This window comes from Poecilia reticulata, chromosome 6 (assembly GCF_904066995.2).
Source record: "Poecilia reticulata chromosome 6, P_reticulata-male-v2, whole genome shotgun sequence".
In the NCBI taxonomy this organism is placed as follows: domain Eukaryota; kingdom Metazoa; phylum Chordata; class Actinopteri; order Cyprinodontiformes; family Poeciliidae; genus Poecilia; species Poecilia reticulata.
The window spans coordinates 21,215,887-21,242,101 of NC_088835.1; the positions used below are offsets into that span (position 1 = coordinate 21,215,887).

The following is a 26,215-nucleotide window of genomic DNA, read 5'->3' on the forward strand; positions in this document are numbered from 1 at the left end:
ATGTTTTTCAATAGACTGTCCACACATGCTAAACATAGCCATACTTAATATGCATTAATTAAGGCTCAGAAAAACATATTGGTCCTTCAACCAAGTAGTCTCTCAGATGTTATCTGAACAGTGCCCACATAGTAATCAGAAATCCTTTTACAACCAAGGATCAGAACAATAGCCTGTAATTTACATACAAGTTATTTCTGCACTGCATAAAGCAAAACTTCCACATTTCAAGAATGAAATAAAAATAATCCTGGAAATTAAATACATAAAGGACTTGTCTATGCAAACAACTATTAGTCACAGCTAATTGGAGTCTACATAGATGACACCAAAAAAACAGGGCACTTGATAAGCAAACTGAGGTATATGGTTGAGCCTGAAAATAAAGCTAAATGTTTAACAAAAATTAAACAAGAAACTGATTTTATAAATATTACATCTGTCATTTATAAAAATAAAGAACAGTTGTATTTAAGATATACGCAAACCAAACAAGATTTTCTTTCCGTCCTTTTTACTAGTTCACACTTTTCACAAGGCTGAAAAAACCAAAAACAAAAGGACACTTGTGTGTTCTTGCATACATTTTTGGAGTGTATTTAAGTTCAGCTTCATCTTTGGAACGATTTATTTTCTTGCAGCCTGTGATGCAGATTGGCACTTCAGGAGGCAGCACGGTGAACACCGAGGACTTGCAGTCGGTACCATTCATCATTTGCTACAGCAGTAGTTGAAGTCAGGAGCAAATCCAGTGAATAAACTCTGAGCAGCAGCATCTGGGTAACAATAAGCTCCATCATCGTCACCACATTTGTCAGACAGACTGAGTGAACAAATTCAGGAACCGATCTAACGTCCCTTTGACAGTCAGCAGGTTTAACACAGTTGGGGGCAGGAGGCGCGGTCCAGGTTTAAAGTGCTTCGGTTGCCACAGTTGTGCACATGGCAATGTTGAGGTGGGGTCACGTTTGGCTCGCTGACATCTTCCGGTTCCACATGCCTCGTTTAGAGTGATAGTGGTGGAAAAAGTTCCTCAAATAGATCCTCTCCACTTCCAGACCACCTTGGAGGATCCTAAAGCAGAGAGCAGCATTGTGGAAAGTTTTACAACTATTATGTAAATAGAAATATCCCAAACTGGGATGCTGTTTATTACACACAGCACCTTTTAAAAGAACTCATACTTAAAAGTTTTGGTCATTTTCAGAAGTTAAAACCACGGTTTCTAGGTAATTTATCTGAACTTTATGTGATATACCAAAAGAAAGATAATAATATACATAATGTGTAAATGTTATTCTTTTGATTTTTAATATATCTCCTCTAAAGATAACACATCTATGTGGCATCTGTGATAATATAAAGCTGAAGCCATGTTCTTTGTTTGTGAACACAAACTTAGGCAGTAGAGATGATTTTGATTCTAGAAAACTTCATCCATCTTCTCATAAAATTTTACCAATCTTTGCTTAGTTCAGACAGCAAAAACACTATCTAGACAAGAAATAAAAAAAGCAAGGACAATGAATCAAATAACATGCCAAAGCATACTCGATGCTGTATTTAAAATTTAATAAATTCCAGCTAAATTGAATCCCGAGAGAGTAACAAACAGACCTGTCGAGGAGCTCCCAGTCTTCTCCTCCCCATCGTTCTTTGAACTCCCTGGTGTTCATTCCTCCAATGGCATCCAGGTCAGATTTATAGATCCCCAGCAAACCAAAACCATTCACTTCCCAGTAACCTGCATGAACAAAAATTACATTCATTAGTGGATGGGTTGTTGGGTTTCCTGAAAAGACCATTATGTATCCTATATCATTATCTACAATGACTCATTTAATAATTTTACACTATATTTATTTATGCTCTATGCATTTCATGCAGATTTTACAAGAGAGAAAAGACACAGAAACTTTAAGGGCTAAATGAAAAGAGAAAAGAGAGAGAAAAGATTCATGTGCCCCATTGCAAAACAAAACAAAAAACCTAAAGGATTTTGAAAAGTAGCTGAATCTGAAATGCACATTTCTTTGCTGAAAATCTAAATCAGCCCTTTAATTCACTCTGACAACATGTAAAGACATAAATTCTGACTTCTAACACTAAAAGTGCTGCATTGATAGATGTAATTTTATACCACTCAAACTATTTGAGTCAAGGACAAGTGGAAGTTCTGACCCAATTAACTGCAAAACCGCAGCATCTCTAAAGAGTCTTGGTTTCTGTTAATCAAAAACATTGACATGTCTTGTTTTAATGGACTAACCAGGATACAATGAACATTACATTGAGCCATGTAGTTGTATGAAACACATAAAAGTACATTCTGTTTAAAATGTAGGTCGCTAGTATTAGGTCCTAAAACATAGCTGTTGTTCCTTATTAGTTCCTCTAGTTAGATAAAATCTGTGTTCAGAAGAGAAAAACAAAATGTCACACCGTTTAAATATAAGTCAATATATGGCAAAATGTAAAATGTGTGTAGAAAAAAACAAATTCCATTCTTATTGCTTCAAATGTAATTGACCAGATTAGTTGTGATTGATCATGAATTGATAATCTTCTCATTATACTGGGACTTTTTCCACTCAAGCAGAAATTTCAACAGTTGGCCTCTCTGACATGTTCACGCATTTTAAAATGGATCCAATGATCTTTGTGATAACTTAGTCTTTTCATCAGTCCAGTAAGGATAACAGTTATTTTCAAACTTTACACACAGAGGATAAACAATCACTATAATTACAGACTATGACTATTTTAATTCATGAAGTCCTGATTACGTTGAATTGTTAGATGACAATAAGCAAGCTGAAGATTGTTTTGTTAGTGGATTCTATGCTGGGTGTCAGAATTTGCAGAATGTTGGCTGTTTGTGTTTACTCCAGATGTATATCAAGTATTATTTTGTGAAAATGCAAAGATAAAACGAGACACAGCCGGTGACTGAGATCTTGAACAGCTGCTCAGAGATTTATATTTATATTTGATGCATTACAGAGTCAAGACAACTGCACTTGACAGTTTTGTGAAAGTGCAGTTATGTATACTCTCTTTCGAGCTACGTATTTAGGGTTAATTTTAGTACGAGGTCTACAATCTGTAGCAATGTAGCATTCGAACAGCTGTAAACCAACTCACTGTACCAAAGCTACCGGAGCAGGCGAACAGTCATTAAAAAACAAAATTAACGTATGCGTGTTCACCTCTGGCGTCTGATGGTGTACTGCCACAGTTCAGTCTGAGGACTATGGGAGCAAAAGCCATGTATCCCTCCACACAATGCTTCCTGATTGTGTCAACAATTGAAGAAGGGAAATGGATGTGAAGATCACAAAGAAACACGATGCTGTGGTCATCCTGAGAAAGACATCCGAGAGGAAACTTACAATCATAATTCTATAAAGACGTTTAACATTGTGCTTCATTTATCGTACTGTTGCAGTTCTCACGTGTATTAGATCGATTCCTGCTTGCAGACCAGCCGAGCGCTCAAAGTTCCCACTCAGCTTCACATACTGGTACCTGTTAAACCAGCATTAACATTGTACACATGTTACAAAACAGGTTTCACACAAAGAAAGAGACAAATACAAAATTAAACAACACAGACAAGCACAAACCTGGGGAGTGAGGATTTCTGCAGAACCTGTTCCACGTCCATGTCTGTGCTTCCGTAGTCAGTGATGATCAGGTTAAAATTTGAATCTCCGGTTTCTCTGAACACTTCCTCCATATCTGTAATCAGCTGCTGCACCCACCGGGCTTGGTTTTTAACTGGAAAATCACATTAACAAAAATTATATGGTTGTCTCAAGAAAGAAAATACAGCATGTGCACGAAAACCAACCAAAATTACCATCACATAACAATATTTCAGTAAACCAAATAAGACAAGAACTCCCAACTCTGAATGCATCAATCAACTTAGACTTCTTCAGGTATGTCAAAAGGAAATTCTTGACAATAAAATGCATGCCCTGCTCATATAATCACTGACAATATGTGACAACTAAAATAACGGGCTCTGTAATGCACAATAAATCAGCCATATATTTATTTGTATTCTAAGGTGAAAAAGAGTGTATTTGGTGTATTTGAGTGCAGGTGCAGTTTGATTGTACCTTAGTTTTTCAAAGAGATCAAAATACAAAGAATTTCTAAGTAACTTAGCTTCAATTAACTTTTTAATACCAAAAAATATGTCTTTGTGACAGTTGTTGAGAGAAACAATGCTGACACCATTACCAGTGCTAAATCCCTAACTTGAATATGAGGATACCAATGAGATGTTATTTTAAAATAACACTGGTCCACACTGGCGTAGAAATGGTCAACCTGATTGCTACCAGGTTGTCACTTTCATCTATTTTTATGTTTTCAGCTGACTTGTACTAACTATTGTTTTTTTAAGGATATTTGTCAAATTTGGACGTGGAAGTAAATAGCTACAATGAGCTACAACCCCAATGCCAACCACATAAAGCATGTAACATTTATATGTGGCCTTTAATAAAAGATGTTTTTCGCCTAAGTGTTACAATTGGCAATTACCGGTAATATCCAATAACATTGTGTTTTTTTACAAGTGAACACAAAATGAGCTCACATCACTAAAACGCAGCTATCTATTAGTCTTGGAATAAGAGGAAGACGTGTTTACCAGGCACTATGAAATGAACAGTGGCATCGGGATTCCAGTGGAACCCCACCGGGTTGCACAAAACCAGCTGAGGTTGTGAGCGCTCAAAGATAAAGTTCTGGTTGCGCTGCGGGTTGTGGCGAAACAGAGTGTAGACGTAATGCGTCAGACGCAGCAGCTGGCCATTGGCATCCTTCAGCTCCAGCTCCAGGAGGTAGCGGCTGCCCCTGTATCCGTCCACGCGCTTCACAACGTTAAGCACGCGAACCAATGTGAATCGTCTGCGTGCACAGTCAATGACAATATGTAGATTAAATAAACTTTGAATAATTCAAAGTCAAAATCTTAAATAATGCAGAAAAATTATGAGAGAATTTCAGGCTAAATCATTAAATTGTCATTATTTACAAAATCATGCAAAGTTGGCACTTTTAATTGACTTTTAATGCAACTTTTAGAGCAACTTTGCATTAAGAGTGTCATTATTTACCAAATGACACTTTATGACAACTGTCATAAACATTCATAAAGACTTCTTCATGTTCATGACAGGTGTTATGTCATGTTTATGACAGCGTCATGTCAGTCTTATGCACACCCCTTCAAATAAAGTGTTACCAGATATATACAATTTATTAATTAAATATGCATCTCATTTGAAGTTGGGCTACAAAAAGTCTTTAGTTTCTTGTTTGAAGTGCTGGCAAGTATGAATTATGCATACAAAAAGTCAAACCAATGCTCACCTCTTATGCTTTTTGTTAAGATGATCCAGGAAGGCATGAACAACAGTCAGAGCGTCACTGGGGTTCAGCAGCAGATTTCCGGAGACGTTGCAGGAAAGGTCAATCCAGTCGGAACGCTGCGACTGCAGGTCCAGGTGGTTCACCTGGAAGGTCTGGTTCCAGTTGACCTGAGTATCGAACACTGGCGCCGGAGTGAGGTCCTCTTCATCAGGGTACATGTTGTCTCCTTGCTGCTCCCACATGTTGATGTCCAGATGGAGAACCTTTTCTGTCTCTGGAAGCTTCTGCCTGTTGGCCGCAGTGGGTTTTTGAGGCACAGCTCCATGCCTGTCCTGGCTTTCAACTGGAGACTTATTGAGTTTCTGGATTTGAGTATGGTTTGTTTTTGAATATCTCTGGTTTTGATGCTGTTTGGAGTCGGGTCTCTGTGGCAGAACGGCTAGTTGTTGCTTTGCTTTAATTTCCCCGTTACCAGTAAGAGCTGAAGAATTAGTTTGCTCTGGTTTTACGGTGGCTTTGACTTTCTGTCTCTTTGCTGATATAACCTTTGTCTTTTTCAATTCTACCTTTTTAACTGAGCCTTCTTGTTTAAACTTCGTCCTGTTTTGATGCGGATCTTGTTTGAATACCTTTTTAGGTGCTTTGCCTGGCTCCTTTTGAGGTTGTGGAATGACACCCTTTTCTTTTCTATTCTGAAATTCTTCTATGCGTCCTCTTTCATCAGGAGATTTGCCCAGTGTATTATCAACGCCTCTTGTGGCAAAGGAGAAAAGTTTGCGCCGGCGATTCTGCACATAATCGTCATAATCATCTCCGTAGTCTGGGTAAACATTGTTCTTCATCTGGTCAGCCGTTGTTTCCTTCTCACTGTGGTTGGCATCATAGCCAAAGCCGTCCTTCTCCTCCTCATGGACCGACGTTTTATTCTGCAAACCAAAATCTGGCATTCACCAAAAGCAAGATCAGAAGTTGAGAAGAACATGTCTGATTATGCAAGCAAATTTAAATAAAAATAAGAAATAAAATACCTCTGTCTCCATTTCCTTTCTTGTGCATATATGGGCGGTCAAATCTCATGTATTTAGAGAAACCATATCTGGTGGAAACAAAGTAATCATCTAAACAGGAATTGGTTGCTTTTGGAGTTGATTGAATGTCACATTGAGATGCACTATAAATAGACTGAATCCTCAGTTTTACTTTTTTTGTAACCACAAAAAAATTTGGTTATAAAAGCAACATGTGCATGTTGCTGTAGAAACATGCACATCCACAGCAGCAGGTGTGTCTCAATACATCAGAAAATTATTAAATATAGATTCATCACACACAGTGTTCTATATTTCAAGATTATTTCTGATTACAGCTGATGAGAAGCCAACTAAAGTTTCTCAAGAATATTATTGGATGGTGTGCAAATGTCGAGGATACTTGCAGCCTTGAGAAGATCATGAACAAAACTCCATGCAAGAGTTTGGGAGACATTCACGAGTTGAAGAGTTCGGCGAGAGTCAGAAGACTAAGAACCAGTAAAGGGACATACTGAGGACACAGGTTAGTCACTGTTATATTCATCATGTTTAGTTAGTCCTGAACCTGTCAAAAGGAGCAAAGCCTGGTTTAATGACTAAGGTGTCACTTTGGCTGACATAAGAGTCTATGGATTATTGTCAAGAGGAAGATAAGTGACAATATACTTAACAATGGAGGTAAACTAAAGGTTGTTATAAAATCAACCTGGACTTTGCAATTACAAACTGATCACCTCCATGCAATGCGGCACTGATGAGGCAATTACCATCAACACAACTAATTAGTATTGACAGCAGATACTGTGTAATGCAATGAATTTTGGGTTTTTATTTGAGCTACACCACAATCATCAAAATTAAAAGAAATATAAATTCGACATATAAAACTCTGAGCATAATGAATCTTTATAAGCTTAACTTTTTGATTTCACTTATTGAAATAATTAAGATAATTGCTGATATTCTGATTAACTGAGATGCACCTGTGCCATGATATTTTTATACAAGGGTCTCACATCTTCTTGTGGTAGGAGCTCCCTGGGTAGTAGCAGGTGTTTTCTCCCTCCATGTGTGTGAGCCGGGTGTAGTCGTTCGGGTAGATGTAGGACATCTGAACCTATGGAATAAAAAACAATTGCTGCATAAAGCCTTGAAGCATATCACGTTTACAGTCACAAAAACAGGAACTATGGAGTTCTAACAAAGCTGGATAGCCAAGATAGAACAGGAAGGAAAAACTGTGGATTTTTAGATGCCAATTAGACTTCAGAAGGAATGTGAACTAGGCTTGGAGTAAGATTAGAAAAAAAAAAAAACAATATCGTCAAACTGAGGCAGATATGTTGGGCTATTATAGAAAATAGAGTTTAAACATCAAATTACTGCTGAACCAATCTGATCTCAACTTCAAACGAGTTGTTAAAACTTATGGGAGAAAACATTTACTTGAACCAGTGTGGAGGGTGAAAAAACATCATTTCCAATTTTACACACAAAATGCAAAATTTTTATTGTATATTCTTCCATTTTAATAAGTGAATAATAACTATTAGGTTTTTTGAGAAATTATTAATAACCCTTTGGACCTTTTCACAGTTTTTCAATGTCAAATCACAAATTCTAATGTATTGTGGTGAGATTTTATGTGAAAGACCAACACAGGGTGTCAGCAAAGTAAGCCTGCTAAAAGATCCATCTCACTTTCATGTTTTTCTCAGAGGGATTCAGCTGCGATTGTTGGCTGTTTAAATAAAATATTTTGCAGCGAAAGAAAAAAAAAAAAATTCCGAGTTCAATCTGTGGTGACCTACAAATATCATGCAGGGTCAAAAAGTTTTGTGGGTGATTGCTGCTTCAACAGATACCAGATGGTTGTACTATTTTTGATTTATTTTGCTTTTCTGCTTTTCATCTTCCTTTTGTCAGCCTCTGACTACTAAAAAGTACATTAACATCCATAACCTGCGGTCCACCTATTATTGGACTGAGTTGCTTGTCTGTTGTGGCAATTCTACTGCAATAACAATTTCACCAGTCAGTCATCTTCCCATAGTGCAGTGTGGCTCCAGCTCAAGAGGTGTGACATGTTTAAGTACTTTTTTTTTAACTGTTTAACTCTGTGTGCATTGCTTAACCATTTTCTTCAAAAGCTGTATTTTCCTGGGCTTATTATCCGCTCTTAGCTCGAACCAGCCTCCCTGTCAATGTTGAGGAAAAGCTTTCCTACAGCATGATGCTATCACCTCCATTTATCACATAGATTGTGTGATAAGGTTGATGTGTAGTGTTAGTTTGCCCTGCCCAGACACATGGCATCTGACCATAGCATGGTGTCTCCTGCAGGACTTTGTGGCAAACTTCAAATTGGATTTCTCAGGTCTTTATTTCAAAAATCTAGTTGTTCTTGATCTAGATCTCCGGTGTGCCCTTTGGCTACTTCTCTAACTATTTCTTTCTCAGTCTGTGAGCTCAGGGTAGATGGCCATGTCCTGTTAAGCCAACAGCTGTGCCATTATCTCCCTTTTTCGGATAATGTCTTGAACAGTGAATCTGTACCAAAATGAAATTACATCCTCTTTAGGGATAAAACTAGGCATATCTTTCCTCCTTATTCACAACTCCATCACATAAAAGCCCAATAAAATAAATTAAACTTGTACTTGTGACATAAAAAATGCAAACATATTTAAAGGGTATCAATACGTTGGGAAGGCTCTACAGGCAGTGTAAGGTAAACACGTCTACAAACTTCATGAAAACATACAAACTGCAGTCCTTGGTAACGGAGCAGAGGGAAGTCTTTGATCGTGTAGGTGGGGTTATATGTGCAGTCAGGAAGAATGCCTTGTAGGAACTTGCTGTTTATCAGACGGACTGCAAAACAAACAACATGCAGATTTGAATCATGATCATGTTTTGCTTTGATGGTATGAGGAAACAACTTGCTCAACGCTTGCATCCGCGGTTGACAGGAAACGGAGCCATTTAGAGACGTCTCTCACCTCTGTAGAGTGTGTCTCTCGGGTCTTCCCTCAGCATGTCTACTGCAGCACTGCGCTGCTTTGAGGAGGTGTGCTCATGACTCGCAGCTGTCTGTGGTATGTGGGTGACATAGCTCATCCTCAAGTCAGACTCATCTGCAGGACAAAGAGTTTGAATGAGAGAAGTGGGTCACGTTTCCTATGACTTGCAGTTTTCAGCCACCATGCAAATCTAAAGTAAATGGTGTTATTTTTCAACCCCACTCACGATGCACGCATTCACTGCTAGAATGGACTTTTCATGCATCTACCATCTTGAGGCACTCACCAACATAAAGGGAGATGTGTTTCGACTCAATAACCGTAAATCTGAAATTGCGGTCCAATAGCTGCCACTTAAAGACAAAAAAAAAAAACAGCATTACTTTCTACTTTGATATCAACATAAAAAAAGGCTTTTGATTCTTGGAAAATACAGCATCACTTGATCTGAGTGCGGTGCACTTACAGCCACCTCCACATGGTCAGTCCCTCTGTCATTTTGCTTGTGAATAACTTCAAAAAAGTATCTCTTTTGAGCTGAAAGCCTGTAAGACAGTTGGGATTCTTTTTAGGAGTTTTGCATTAAAAATCATAAAAGCATAAACTGCCTGGAGAGAGAGTCTATCTTAACACTTGAGCTGCAAGATCCATTTTCTACTAAAATGCGACCACAGTTTTATGGTCAGATTAAAATCTATCGCTCCATTTCTGTGATGACTTCTTGGAGCCGACTTAACAGGTGTCATTTTTTTCTGCATGAATCAAACGACTCATCTAAAATGATAATTTGAGACCAGGTTTTTCACCATATATAAATATTTTTTTATTTTAAGCCATTTTTATTCTTGAAGCTTACTGCAACATGTGTAGATCATATTTTACAATCACAAGGAAAGATAAGTACCTCATGATTCATTAGCTTGTAGAACCATCGTTAGCAGAAATAGCTTGAAGTAGTTTCTGTCTGACTACGAGTCTCTCTCGTTATTGTGGAGAAGTTCTGGCTCACACTGCTTCAGTTCTTTTGTTTCTTGCACAGTTCTCTTCATGTGGCATCACAGTTTTTTAATTATGCTGAGGTCTTAACTTTGACTGGGCCACTGTATCCACTTGATTATTTTTGCCATTCTGTTTTGGGATCATTGTGCTGCTGCATGACCCACTTTGGCCAAAGTTCAGTTGTCAAACAGAGAGTGGTTGACTCCGACTGCAAACAGTGCAGGTCCTGCGGCTTGAGAAAGAAATCTGAATCCGTATCCCTCTTCTACCGTGCTTGACAGTTGTTATAAGGTGTACAGATGTACACCTTAGGTGTACAGATAGGTTCAGTTTGAACCTACAGATAGGTTCAAACTGTATTATTGCCAAACGTCTCCAGATTTTATAAACCTAAGTCACAGGTCCACACTTCTCAGAAGTATGGAAAAGCCTCTCTTGTCAATCCTGCTCAACAAGCCACACCTGCTCAGTCTGTTTCTAACGATTCTTCATTTTACCATCCATCCATCCATTTTCTTTCACCCTTGTCCCTCAGTGGGGTCGGGAGGGTTGCTGGTGCCCATCTCCAGCTAACGTTCCAGGCGAGAGGCGGGGTCACCCTGGACAGGTCGCCAGTCTGTCGCAGGGCAACACAGAGACACACAGGACACACAACCACGCACACCTAGGGGCAATTTGGAAAGGCCAATTAACCTAACAGTCATGTTTTTGGACTGTGGGAGGAAACCGGAGTACCCGGAGAAAACCCACGCATGCACAGGGAGAACATGCAAACTCCAGGCAGAGAGACCGGGGCCGGGAAACGAACCCAGAACCTTCGTGCTGCAAGGCAACAGCTCTACCAACTGCGCCACTGTGCAACCCCTCTTCATTTTACCATGCAAAGTAAAACATGTAGAACCTGAATTGCAGGTTTCTCTTAAGTTCTATGGCAATAGTATGATTAGGCCACATCAAGTATGCTGAGGGTATGCTTCTTTTGTAATACTGCCCACTGCATCAATATAAAAAAGGCTTACTGGTTGATAAAAAATTTTCTTTAAACCTATACGTTACCAATTATACCTCAGAAAACCAAGGAATGTTGAAAAGTTTCAATCACTCTTATTTTGAAAAGCCAAATAGTGCTGCTTCCATAACTAGCTTAGAAGCATTTTAATGTAGAATATATTTCCAGGAATCTAGGTTATTAAATTAAATTTGAGTTGGAGATTATTTTGAAGATAATTAAATTAATTTAATTCAAAAGGCAAATAATCCCCTTTTCCTCACTGGTTTCGTTTTTCATTCATTACTGAAGAACAGTTATTTACAATAACAAACTATGAAGTACGCAAGTTTCATTTTGAAAGTTTACCTTTTCAAGATGGTTTTAGTTTCTCTAAAAATGTTTAACTCATGTTTGCAATATGAAGAAATATTTAGGCTTTGCTTTTGAAAGTTTAAATAAGCTTCCTTTGAACAGGCTAACACAATCCCTTTTTCAGTTCAGGTTTAGTTGCTTTAGTTGCTTTAGTTGCGTAGAAACATTTGCATAGAAGCTTTTGCAATAATCTGCTCAATTAAGTACTGAGGCTTTTATTTTGAAAAGCATATGTAGGTGTTCTTTTGAATGCCTAAGATAATACTCTTTTTCAGGTCTGACAGCCAGAGTAAAAAAGTAGAACCTTGCACCATCTTCACATTGAACTACTGAGATTTCTGAAGAGCTTCCTTTAAGTTTTATTTTGAAAGTCAGCATTATTACTTTTTAAATATCAGCATTAAATCCACTGGTCATGTAAAAACCACATTTGCAAGGGCTTTTAATTTGAAGGGTATCGTTTGTCTTTACTTTAACATTTATTCATCTCTTCCTCATCGCTAGTTTGAGACCATTACATACTTGGATCCTTCTTTAGAAGTTGGGGGGCCATTTTTCAAGACAACACTGTCTGTTAACTTTACTGTGGAAGTCAATTATAAGCCTTCTGTCAGGCACACACAGTAGCCATAATATGGATGGACTGTTTAAAGCTTAAAACAGCACCTGACTCATTAACGTTTTTGTGCAGTTCAGGTCTAATTATATTTAAAGATAAAACATGGATACAGTGAAAAATGCTGCAGATTAAAAAATAAGGTTCAGCTCATGACATCACCATAACACTTCTGTTTCAGTTGTACTATGGGAACAAAAGTGAATATGAATCATATCTCTGTAAGTGAGAAGGGAGATAAACCGTGCATTTCTTGAAAAGCAATCCACAAAAATCTTAAACTCTATTCTCAAAGCCACCTGAAGCCATTACATTCCTGGTACTAATATTCTCAACACTGACTTTATTTTTACTTGTTCTGAATTGTTCTACAACAACATAAAAAAATACTTCCTGTCTGACAGTTTTGTGCACTTGGCACTTTGAGAAAATGCACTTAGTAAAAATTTAGGGTGAATTATAACAGACACTACTACTACTACTTTTGCTACAAAAAGAAAATAATATTATTAGTCTAAAAAGGTTTTGTTAGCCACAGATTTGGAGTACCACCACTCATTTTGAGTTTGGTTAACAGTGTGGATGATTGTGCGGTTATTGTTGACTTATGTTCTCAAAGTTTTTGTGTCAACTCACCAAACTGGTTTAGATTGTGCATTTCCTGCACTGACACACTGCACCTACACAGATATGGTTCCAGTGAACTTCCCTGTCAGCAAGTCTAGCTAACAGTAATGCTAAATTTTGGTTGCACACATGAAGAGATGAGGAAATACTTTCAGTGACCTCAGTTAAATGAATATTGAGCTTTGCAGTTCAGCTTTTAAGGCTTTTTTTTGTTTGCAACAAATGCCATCTGATAAGCTATGCACCGGTGTCAGAGGTTCCAAGTAGTTTATCTGGGGACAGCTTATGAATTGACTGATCATTCGACAGGGCAGAGAGGATGTTATAAATAAAATCTGTTCAGAACACACCTGTGAAGTTCTGATAAAAATGGAAGAAGGGTCCAAACTAATACCACAGTCTTCTGGTTCAATTTAGCACATTAAATGACACAGATGTAGCTTTCTGATTGCGTTTCAAGAGATAAGGTTTTAGTTAGAAGAAAGTGAAAGACAAATTTGCAAATGTTTTTTTTTATATATATATAATAAGCTTATATCAGGTAAAACTCAAGGGTCCAAGAAGAATAAACTGGCATGTAGTGATTTGAGTGGAGACTTTTTCAGGTCAGTTCTTCCTATTTTAATATTACCAGGTCTTAAAATCACAGAAATGACTCAATAACAGCAAAGAAAAGGAACTGAATTGCTTGTCCAAAAGGAGAAAAACTTTTAAAAGGGGTTACTTTACTTTGCCTCGCGTTGAAGTCAACCTAATAAGTCACCATTGTTGCACACCTTTTGACAAAAAGCATTTCACATTTTGTAATATTCTCAATTCAACTGTCCAGAACAGAGAGTTTTTAATCTTTCGCTTGAACTGGAGAGTGTTTGGCAGTAATTCCTTTCAATTAATTAGATTATATAAATATTTTAATCTTAATTTGAATAATGTCAAAGTGCCCAGTGATGACATTCGCTAAAATTGCTAGGAATTAAATTTAATAATTGTTTGTATTTATATTTTTCATAACATACAATGAGAGGTTATGTGTCATTGATTTGAGTTTACTGATCAGTAGGGATGAGATGCTTATTCTTATTTTGCTTGAAGTGTCAATCATATTGATTTAATCTGGTAAACTATTGATTCATTTCTTTTCTTACTGATACATTAGAGTCATTTACTGACTGTAACATAAATTTGATTAAACCTATTAAGTAATTATACCAATACAAAGAGTGTGAATGATGAACTTTGCAGAGATCTTTAGATTATATTAAAATTATTTCATACAGAATAAATTGTTCGGACATAAAAAAAACTTAAATAGACGAGCAAAATAAAAATAAAATCACAGTGCTGCAAAAGAAACTTATGGGGTGGAGCTAAGTCAGGTGTGGAAATAAAACCAGTGGAACCAGTGAGTCTGAAATGCAAGTGAAAGAAATCCAGCCTTTGTTTGTTTGGATGAGTCATCGTTCAGAGCATAAACTGTATTTTTGACGCACCGAACTGGTCTGGAGGTCTGACTGGCATATTTCTCAAACTCCCCCGGGGCCGTCCACTCCGTGCCGGTCTGGATAAAAAGTTGTGTGCAAACAGATGTCACTGGGATTGCTGTGACGAAAAGAAACTTTAAAACCAGGAGGCCTCAAACATCCATACCTTTCCGACCCACGCCAGCAACTGGACATTAAGCGGGGATTGATCCGTACTGAGCCAAAACTCAGAGTTGTCATCAGAGCTCACTGCAAACACAAAGTCTCCTGACAGAGGAGGAAAAATGAAGGGCATTGTTAGTATGCCTGCATGGGTTGTAAAAGGAAGGAGCAAAATGTTAACGTAAAGGCTGTACCATCTGTGTATGGATGTAAATATCCAAATATCCTGAGTCCATAGTTGGTCCACTGAGGAGAAACAGCAAGTTTCTGGACTATGGTCCTGGTCTAATAAAAGAAATGGAATAGTAAATCAGACTTGTTGTTGGCTCAAAGTTGGAGGAGTAGACCAGAATCAGGAGGACTTTGCATGTAGATGCAGAATGCACCCCTGATGGAAAACATGAGTATGTTTGCTCTGCTCAGGACTCTCCTCTGACCCACATAAACATACTGAAAAAGCACGTAGAGTCGTCTTGGCATCTTTTAAAATGATCCAGACAAAAAAAAAAGTTCTATAGCTAAAAAAAAAAGATTTTATGTGTAATTCCAAATTTTAGAGTAAAGAAATACATTTATACATATGACTTTAAAAGAAAAGAAAAAAATAAACACATCTTATCTAGCTATACGTTTATGGGACATAAAGCTAAAAAAGCACAATGAGTTGCATAATAAAAAATAAGGGAACAAAAACATGTTCTATAGTTTAACTCTGGTACAGACATTCTATGAGGAGACCGTCTGAAAAAAGGAAAAACACTGTTCAAAGTACTGAGGTATCAATAGTTTTAGAAGGCACCTGAGCAGTAACTCTGGATTTTTGTTTAGCGCATGCTTGAGGACAGAGAGAAAGGCAACAGGAAATGTTGCTCATGTGTTTATTGACAACACATACTCACTTGTTACACGTCTAAAAGGACAAACATGTTTGGGAAGTTTCACTGGCATTTTCAAGTGTCATACATGACAAATTACTGAACGAGATTAAGCGATAACAGCTCGACTCACATGTGGATACAGGGGGTAGTGCAGGTTCTTGTGCAGGTCTGCGGTAGAGGTGCCGCACCAATCCTCAAACACATGCAGATTGGCCTGTCCCTTAAACTGCAGGGCGAGAGGAGAGAGTGGGGGGCAGTGATATAAACAGAGCATTGTGTTTGCAGGAGCAGGACACATCACCATCTGGCCACAGTATTTAAACTAAAACCCAACAAATACGCACTTCCTCAGACGGAGCTCGACAGCACAATGGGGGTGGATCTCAACACACCCCTTTCCGTATATACACAAGTATTATTCAATGGGTAAGCCAAACCAAATTATTAGTAACAGGATGTGAGCAATCTATTATTATGTGTGGGAAAGCTATGTCAGTAAATAAAAGGTACGTTGAACAAGACGTCTTCTTGCAAAGTCGGGTAATATAATAGAAAGTAAATTGAGGCATTTAGAAAAACTCTTTTCTAAGTTTCAATTCAAAGCGAGTACACAGTAAGATACTATATGCCCACAATGGAGCTGCTGGTTGCCAGTTGAGGCCCCAGATGTCCTGTAAACATACACCTCTGCGACATCTGCCGAAGGAAGGGTCCGTGTTATCTGATCTGTGTGCGTGCCGATCACACAACAGGAACAGAACACCGGGACTGAGGGCCAAATACAGTGTGTGGTTAATCCGGTTTTATTAGTGGTCATGACGAGCAGTTTGCTGCCACCAACATATTCAGATAAAGGTTGGTGTGAGGTTCAGGCCTCAAACTCAGCAAATATTATTGATGCAGATTGTTTTTGGTCACATATTTTAAGGGTCAAAGGAAACTATTCACTCAGTGTCCAAGGAGTTTATTCATTGACAGATGATGTTCAGCATTAAAGGTTTGCCAGCTATGACTCTGTTACAGCCATACTTCTAATCAGTAACCTGTAAACTCTACTGTTCTGGTCTCACAACAAGCTCTGCTACATTGACTGCTATCAAACTTGCTGTTTTATGGAACTTTTTAACAAGCAGGGTTTGCAATAATCACCTACGGTAAACAGGCTAACATGCTCCGATTCATAGCAAGGCATGTTTAGTAGAAATGACGTAAAATACAGATAATGTATAGAATGGGTCATACGTGCACTATTGTTTGAGACAGCTGTGATGAAATGGTTCAGGGTTAGGCTCCACTGCGAGCTTCATTAGGATAAAAGCTTGGAAAATACATATATAGCCACAACAATTACAAATACAATGTTATCGAAGAGGGTTTAACTCTGCTAAAACATTAATTCAAGCAGCAGCTTTAATCCACAACTTATCAGCCCTTTAAGGCCATATTTGCTGTGAATACATTCACACTGTTGATGTTCCTAAATACATATCCTGCTTAAAGCTCAAACAAAGGTTCTCCTGTTGATATATTTTATAGCACCAGCGATTTACAACCTAGGGAAAGGTTCCTTTGTTGTCATTGCATTTAAGCACTGAAGGAACTCTAAACAGTGATTACTTCAGACTCGCACAGTATTTGTCACTTAATCAGTTGGTGTCAGGATGTCAACAGAACAAACGACAACAAAGTGGTCATACAACTGAATGCAAAAAACAGATACCCTTTCCATACAAATCTGACAATGTCTAATATATTTATATATGCTTTGCCTTTCAATACCATGTTCGTAGGAATTAAAGCCTTAAAATGTGAATGATGCTGCAAATTCAGAAAAAAAAAAAAAAACAAAGCAAAAGCTATATTTTGCTGACTTTCATACCTAATTGTATGAACACAAGATATTCTCAGTTGGATGGATATATTTTAATTTTTTAACTTTTCACGCATTTTTAAATCCAAAAGTTCTTTTGTGAAGGATAAACCCATCCCAAATTCTTTACTGATGTTTAAAACTTGTGATACATATAAAATTAAAAACATTTTCTTATCTTTTGCAAATTAAGACATTTGCATCATCACCGAGTCAAACTTTCAAATCTGGCTTTTCGCTTAAAGTGGCCTTTTAGTTTGTGTATCAAAATGAAAGAAAACGGGTTGCAGAGAATAACAGAAATTGGCAGAACACAAAAAGGGCAAAAAAAAAAAAGGACAACCAACCACATGGGAAAACATAGCAAACAGGAACTATTACTATAAACCGTGGTTATGTTGGCAAGTAAGGCCAGACAGCTCTCTTCTGACATGAAACATGAGGTGAAACAGCTGGCTGAAGCTCAGTCCTGCTTAAAATAGGGGAAATCTGATAAGCATGATAACACAAAGCAGTGGAAGCTCCTGCAGACTGTTGCAGGAACGACCCTGTAAACATGGAAATGCAATGAGCTGGGAGTAAAGTGGGCAAGTCCGGGCAGGTGATTTAGAGTTCAAAAGAGGTGAGCTGGAACTTTGCAGCATGCAAGCAGCCCCCAGACGTTCGCACACACACACGCACACACACACACACACACACACACACACACACACACGCACACACACACACACACGCACACACACACACACACACACACACACACCTCTGGTTTCCATGCTTGTGGAGTGAAGCTGGACCTCCAAGAGTCTGGATCCTCCACCCAGTCTGGTCGACCATCTTCTCTCACCTAGAAAACACGATGAGCCATATTTTGCATTAGTTTGTTTTCTTCCATTCGCCTCTTTGCATAAACACACAGTCTTGCATCACCTTTATTTATGGAAATTCTTTTTTTTTTTATTAACTCCACTTACCTTTTGATTTAGCACGGCTCTCATCCAGTTGCTGCTGATGGGATTTGCACCTGAAGAAAAGTAGGAAAACTTGATTATCAGAAATGCATGCTCAAAAATACAAAAAATATTCATATATCCCTGGAACAATCACAAACGGCAAGCTTAATACTTAAAGTAGTTGTTGATTTGCAGTCCGTTTTACACTTTTTACATTCACTTTTTTCATATTAAGTCTACAATGGAGTCTTGAGCGAGTCTCCCTGTGTTCATATTTTCAGCTGAGGACATTTCAATGTCAATCATTTCAGCCCTAAACTTTGCAAACGTGTTTGGTGCTTTTGGCAAGTTCGACGCAAAGAGTTGTCCCCACTGACCTCTTCCATGTTTTCTGAAATTATAGAGTGGTTTTTCAAAATAGGCCCTCACTGTGTGGATTTTTATGACTGTGGTAACAGAGAGTGAGCTGGGATTGAAGTCCCTGTGAAGGTCTGTCATTACCACTAGGGTGGAGCTCTCCAAATACACACCCTTGAAATGTGGAGGCCAGTTGTGACATCATGGGTAACCCTGGAGGGTTGGTTAAGAAAAAGAGAAGTATTTTCATGTAGACATATACTGACCTAAATCTGATTCATAAACAGTGATGTTTTTTTTTACATAATGAACTTTTTATAGCTGTAAAATGTAAGTTCCTGTTAAACATTTAGTCAAAGTCAAAAGGCTTTTGAGATGCGGTGTTGTATTTATCTCTGTGAAAGGTTTTCGATTCATATTTATTCTGGACACATATATTGAAAACCCTAGATCTTAAACATCTCAATCTCGTTTGTTAACATCTCTGGAAAATCGTATCTTTCATTGCAGCAATGTCTGCAATTCCACAGCAATGAACTTTGTGATATTTTTTCACTGAGTGTGGTGGTGGAAGGTAAACACACTTAGCTTCCCAATTATTGCTCTGACTGCAGATGCTGGTTGGTTTAGTCAAGTGGCTGTCTTCATGTTGTCATTGCTGCCTTAGTAAAGGCAGAAATGACTCATTTTGAAGGGCGGCTCAGAGTCACATCAAATTTACACGATGCATATTTATTATACAATGAGTCATTTGTCACAGTTCCCCATCAGAGGTTTAATGTATTTTTGTAATAATGAAGTTGACATTATTCATTATGCCAGCATTAGTCAGTCAGCTAACCTTGTTGTGTTCAAATTCAGGGGTTGCATCCATAGTAATTAGGATTACATGTATGAATTAATTTAAAGCTGTCCCCATACATTTCAATGGGAAACAACATTATTATTAACCCTATAAATATAAATAGCATAAGTCATAATCGTATATTGAGAGGGATTTCACTTTTCCTATTTTTCCTATATCCTTTATCCGGGGAGCCAACAAATGTAGAGGGTGCTGCACATTATTCATAATCAAAATAAGATCATGTGCATAAGCCAGATAATTGAGCTGCTGCTGACTCAGCAATATTTATGGGAAGGTGTATTCCATCTCTTATTTTAGAGGGGAAACAGGCTATACCTATGTTAGACAAGCCTGGTGGAAAATTCTCTGCGTTGAAACCCCCCCCCCCAAAAAAACAAAACAAAACTAGAGTCTACTGAGCTGTGATGAAGGTGTGCACATTTGCTGGTTAATGATCATACCCACAGCGTCAAAGAATTAACCACAAGAGGCAAATCCCCGCTAAGCCTTAAGAACAGAACAAGTGGTTACAGAAACACACGGTAAAGATGCATAAAAAGCCTTAAAATAAATGTATTATTATTATTACTATAAGAAACTATAAGAACAATTATAGTGAGATATCCTTTTGCCAAACTGCCTGTGTCACAATTAGCAGTACATCAAATTTCTGTAGAATCAATATAATGGAGGCTTTTTAATACATTTTTTATCTGGTTTATAATTGAGTTGATTAACTATTTCACTATCCATATGTTGCAGAGCAAATGGAACTCAACAAACCTTGATCTGCTCCTCTATAATCTACAGAGTGGAGCACAAACATGTGCCACTGGTTTTACATAAATACCTGCCTGTTTCCTGGGGATATAGATATGATGCAACACAGAGAACCTTACTAAATTCCACTCTTCAAAATAAGAAAGATGCGAGAACATGGCATTCATATAAAGATGTCTGTTGTGCTTTGCAGATAAAGAAATTACTAAGTAAAAGTAGCCACTTGACTAAATTAGCACATATTTAAAACAGAGCAGTTAATTAAAGGAAGTTTAAGTTAACTAAGAGACATATACCTAAAAGAATTTCACATTTTCTGTCAAACATGTTAAATCTTGTTCAAAAGTTTGACTAACTGCCAGTGAAATTAGCTATATGGTATTTCAGAATACCTTTAAGGCAGAAAAGCAACATCAATCAAAACATCATGCACAGAGTGGCTTTAAAAACAAACACATATCAGAACTAAAGGTTAGAAGTGAGAAGATACTGAAGAATAACTTGAAGATGAGCTGATAAAGATGAGCTGACCGCAACTGATATTAAACCATTTTTTTAAAATTTTTACTTCATTGCCACATGTTCATTTACTTTTGAACCCGTAAGTTTTCACCGATCTAAAACCTCTAAATCTGCATCATCAATTTGTATTTTTCCCAGCGATGCTGCTTTTATTCTTAAACTGTAAGCTATGCAGTTTACATTTTTCCTTCAGTCTGCAGAATATTACAAAATACAGACACTCAATGTCAAAATATTCTCCAAGGAAACTGCAAATACCAAAATGATAGATGACACCAAACGTACCGACAGAGCCAACAACTGTTAATCTGATTCACTTCAAATACAAATACACTTCAAAGACTTGTGCGTTTTTTTTTTGTTTTTTTTTGCATAACCTTCATAATGACCTTCCCTGTTTATTAAAACATAAATGAAAAAATATTAACTGGAATGCTTACCACATAGAAATTTTCCTACTAGTTTCCTTATCAGGACTTTATTAACTTCAACACTGTTAACTTATCTGTACTAAGAGCCAGTGTGACCCACATGAGGGAAAAACAAACTATTCCTTAAAGAGTCGTATCTTAAACCCCGAGCATGTGTGTGATCCCGTAGCGACCAGTGGTGCCAATCTGCATCGGTTTGTTCTCTGGGGTAGAGGTGATGAACATGTGATTGCCCTGCTGCACAGGGGAAACAAAAACAGCAATGCAGCCTCTATTTTCTAATAGGGGAGCTTTAAAGACACTTTTATTTGAATTTTATGACAAATTTATGTAAAGTAGTTGCCTTTATGTTACACTCGTGCATTTAGCTTCTGAAAAAGCAGGACTGAAAGCCGCTTGAAGTGTTGCCTAATTTAGTTTCCAAACAAGCTCTGTAATAAAATAAGCTTAATCTTTTTATCTTTTGTCATGCAGCGAAGAGACTCTTTTGTATGTTAAGTATAAGTGACTGTCAGTCAGAAGCTATGGCTGAATAACATATCACAACATAAGTCTTTTTATATCAGCCAATATTGATAATTATTGATTAGTTTTTTGTTTTAAATAGCTGAAATAATACAAAAATAGTGGCGTGACCTTTTCTGTTTTATGCTCAATTTCCTATGAAGCTGTTGTACTCATTTTCTCGTTTCACTCCATGTTGTTTATTTTCAAGTGAAACTTGAAACTGTTACTGCACAAGTTACTCAGCAGGTTATTGATAACCTACCACATAGCTAGTTGATAACACCAGCCTTGCTTAGCTAGCCATGAGAAGCTCTGCAGCTTTTTTCTGCCTACATCCCTCAGAAGGCTATACAGTTCTGTAACGGAGTTCTTTAAAATTATTGAACATTTATTGGAAGCATTTTCTATTGATATTGATCACACACCTATTGATTTATTTTCCAGCACTATTTAGAAGTTTACATTCCAAGGTTATTTTTCAGCTTGGAAGCCGTCTCTATGGATTTTTTTTTTTTTTTAGAAATGGCTGTAAATTATGTGATATTTTGGTTTTAAATTTTAGGATTGATGTTTAATTTGATTTTGAAGGTCATATTGGGGTTTCTGGAATGAAGAAACCTGTTACCAAAAGTCAAGCTGAAGTAATATCATTAGCTCTGAAAATCCAGGGCCATTGGAAAGAAGTTTATTCTGACTTTAAAACATTTGTAGAGAAAATAACTATTACTTACTACAATGTGCACCATTTGTCATCATTTGATTGGTGACATATATGTTACCATCTCAATCATTCTAATTCCAAGCGACGGATTATCCGCAGCCAAACGTACTGACAGAGCCAACAACTGTTAATCTGATTCACTTCAAATACAATTACAATTAAAAGCAGATACTAATTTTGGTTTTATCCTAAGAACAAAAGACCGTCTAACAACAAGGAAATACTACGACTTAATGAAGAAGTAAAACCAAGTCTTTGTCTCCACACACAATATGCTCCATTTCAAGCAAACAATAGACGTATTAATACTACATAGCCCTTTTGGCCTGAGAATCTCAGCCAAGAAGGCAGTTATAGTCCCTCCAGTGAGGTCAAAGTCCACCCAGAGCTCTCCTTCCAGTGGAACACACCCTTATCCCATGTCTGGGTAAAGCTCCCTGTGGGAAGAAGCTCTTTTCCCATGCTTTCATACAAGACCCCATTAGCTTTTACCATTGTTTCTACTATAGACTCAGAGGGGCTTAAGTACAAATGCATGCCACACTTTTCAGATTTTTGCTTGTAAAAAAAAAAAAAGTGTTTAAAACCACGTATTCTTAAGAACAACAATAAAACACTGACTTAATTAAGAAGGTCACAGTCAGTATATATATCTCATGGTCAAAGATTATAGTCAGAACTAAATTAATTTAATAAGTACCTCAGACACCTAGTTGACGTTGTCAATCCTAAACAAACAACTAGTTGCTGTTATTTTAATGTCATCAAAAAAATACCTATAAATCGACTTTCCATAATTTATTTACTGTGTATTTTAGAAACAATGAGGTGTCTGCTCTGTTTCATCGTAAGGCCAAGCTTAACCAAAATATGTGTTTGCATTCCACCTGCCCAATAAAACAGAAGCAAAGATTGTAATTGGAAATGTCAATACAAGGAACAAATGATGGTTTTGAAGGTGGATGGGTAGATAAATAAATGATTATAAACTGCTATCAACTTGTTAAATTCTAAATGAATCACACCTCAAACTAAAAAGAGGCTTTGTCTAATTTTGATAACTTAACTGGAGTTATAACTTCACACTCCACAAAACCAATATCTGCCTGGCCTTCATTTTGAAGCATTAAAGATAAGCACCAACACAGTCCGCATAGCAGATGATTCAGCTCGAGCCAAATCACAACAATTACCATCACATTTCCCCATCAGAGAATCATGTTTCTGTTCAGGAGCATAATGTATGTGCAGCCCGACAAACCCCATTTCATACGCTGACGTGTTGTTGAAAGCATGAGCATCGTGCGTTTCTGTTTCTTTTATTGTGGGGAGACGTCAGATTGAAAACTCTGGCTGTTTTCATCTCCATCCACTCGGCAGCCACAGCCACATCCTCAAGTCAGTTTGCTGAGTGCGACAGCGAGACGGAACGTTTCGACATGAGGTGAAAATAAAGCAGTGTGCACAGGATGTGTGGTTTGAGAGAGGCATTCTGAGCTTCGACTGACCTTCTGACCCCACCGTTTGCCTAACCCCTCCTTACTGTCCATAAAAGAACAAAAGCATCCACATCTTTGTAATACTGTTGTTTCATCTGCCTTAGGCTCTGGTTTCCAATAAACACAATGACAGGTCTGAGTTGCTGCAAGTACTATTTGGGTAAAGGAAACTTACTCCATTTGACGTTATGTGGAAACAGATTTTGACATTGATCAGCAAACTCACAAAATCTATAAGCGTTAATCTTAATAAAACCCTTCAAGATTTCTTTAACTGTGAACATTTGCTTTGTTATGTTTTATTTTTTAATCAATCCTGTCGTTCGATGTGTACCGAGAAATACCTGGACCATTTGAGATTTTTCACATACTTTACATAACGGACCAACACAAATTACTGCCAAGTAGTAAAGTGGAAGGAAAATGATATGTGGTTTTTAAACACTATTTTTTACAAATGAAAATCTGAAAAGCGTGGCATACATTTGTACTCAGCCCCTCTCAATCAATAGTATATTTCAGCATTTCAGCTGTAAATATTGGGGGGTGTATCTCTACCAGCTTTGGTAGGATGGCTCCAACTATGTTAATTAGAGACGTTGTACTGGAAGGTGCATTTCCAATCCAACCTTACGTACTTTATCAGCTCTAACAATATGTATGTATGTGTGTATATATATATATATATATATATATATATATATATATATATATATATATACACACACACACGTCTTTCTTCTTTTTTCCATTTCATAACTGTACACTACTTTGTGTTGGTGTATCCTATAAAAGATTGTGGTCGTGACAGGTTAAAAGTTAGAATTTTCAATGAGTAATTTTCCAAGACATAATAACTCAGCTTCTTGCGATCAGTACATCTTCCAATTGTATTCTGCAATCATTTAAGCTCCTTCAGAAATAAGATGGCTCAAGAAGAACTCATCACAAAGTACAGAGATGCTCAGTGACGATAAGTAAAATGCACAATCTCCTTAACATTTTATACTTGCTGCACATTCATGTAGGTTACTTTTAATTTGCAGCAAAGTGAAGGGAAAAAAAAAAGTTGAAGATACAAACACTTGTTGAGTCCCAACTTACCGACATCACTGCTCCAAACTCTTGCAGCAACCATCTCGTGGTAAACTGCCAAAAGTCCAACCAGGAGAATCGCCGCAAACAGAAAATATTTGCCATTCCGCCGCAGCTTCTTCAGGGGGAAAAACTCCATGATCATGTTGACTGCGGGACGAAATTAGCTCCCGAACAGATACTCATCCGTCGGACAACCCCCCACCCCCGCTCTGTTATCAGGGGGAGACCCCAGGACTCAACGCTAGCCCTCCCTCCAGAGAGGGATACCAGACGGCCAGCCAGTCAGCCAGCCGCCCGCAGCTGCTCCCGGGAGGAGCGCTGCGACTTCAGTGCTCCTGAGAGCCCGAGCGATCCCGGTGCGAGAGTCCACTGGCGCCTCTCATCCAATAAAGCAAAACATCCTGACCTGTGTCACCCGGTGATCTGCACTGATCTCTTCTTCTTTTTCTTCTTCTTCTTGGCGGTTTTATGGCGGTTGGCAACAAACTGTTAGTAAACACTGATCTCTCCTAATCATCTAAATATTTTAAAGGGTTTCCTGTAAGTCTCAATCACGGGACGGCGTCCCGCTGGCGCGCTGACCTCAGCTCTCTCCACGCATTGAAGCGCACAATGAAATAAACGAGTGAAATCTCACACCAGCTTCATCCCCGTCTCAATTTAATCAAGTCAGACACAACGTTGACAGGAAGCTAGGCCGGCGCTCCTTCTACATAAAACCTAACGTGTGACAATACCGATAAAATAAAAAATGATATAAGTTCTTGCGCGCTTTATTCTGATAGAGCTGGGAAAAAATTATTTATTAACCAGTTCATTAACAATATGAATACATTTCAATGATCATTTTGATATTTTTTTACACATGTATTTAACGTTTTATTATTTTGAAAGGCCACATCGGAAGTGTTACATTCTTATTTAGCGTTAGCTTGATTTGAGTGCCCAAGGGAGGAGTAAACATGAGAAGCCAACCAGGTAGAAAACCCCCACCCTTTAAGATCCACTACCTGTTACAGGTAAAGCCACACGTATTTCCTTATTGATTTGCTTCGGTTT

At 37.8% G+C, this 26,215-nt stretch overlaps 1 protein-coding gene across 1 annotated transcript; it reads right to left on the reverse strand.

The window, feature by feature from the left end:
- b4galnt3b (beta-1,4-N-acetyl-galactosaminyl transferase 3b) lies at positions 1–26,143 on the reverse strand. Its single transcript, XM_008412421.3, has 20 exons — positions 25,163–26,143; positions 18,416–18,465; positions 18,205–18,288; positions 15,702–15,797; positions 14,888–14,978; positions 14,698–14,798; positions 14,541–14,608; positions 9,912–9,990; positions 9,732–9,798; positions 9,425–9,559; positions 9,187–9,296; positions 7,439–7,539; positions 6,420–6,487; positions 5,392–6,331; positions 4,667–4,926; positions 3,627–3,780; positions 3,456–3,528; positions 3,210–3,363; positions 1,618–1,744; positions 1–1,074 (listed from the first exon to the last, which is right to left on the reverse strand). Exons 1-20 carry the CDS (start codon positions 25,296–25,298, stop codon positions 963–965), a joined length of 3,006 nt encoding a protein of 1,001 aa, XP_008410643.2. The 5' UTR covers positions 25,299–26,143; the 3' UTR covers positions 1–962.
- Positions 26,144–26,215: the final 72 nt, after the last annotated feature.

Excerpts from the sequence above, each read along its gene's own strand:
- b4galnt3b (XM_008412421.3), bottom strand. The coding sequence starts at position 25,298 with ATGATCATGGAGTTTTTCCCCCTGAAGAAGCTGCGGCGGAATGGCAAA. Across the intron at positions 14,979-15,701 it reads ACTACCCCCTGTATCCACAT|ACCAGGACCATAGTCCAGAA; the intron begins GTGAGTCGAGCT and ends TTCTTTTATTAG. Across the intron at positions 1,745-3,209 it reads TACACCATCAGACGCCAGAG|GTTACTGGGAAGTGAATGGT; the intron begins GTGAACACGCAT and ends TTGTTCATGCAG.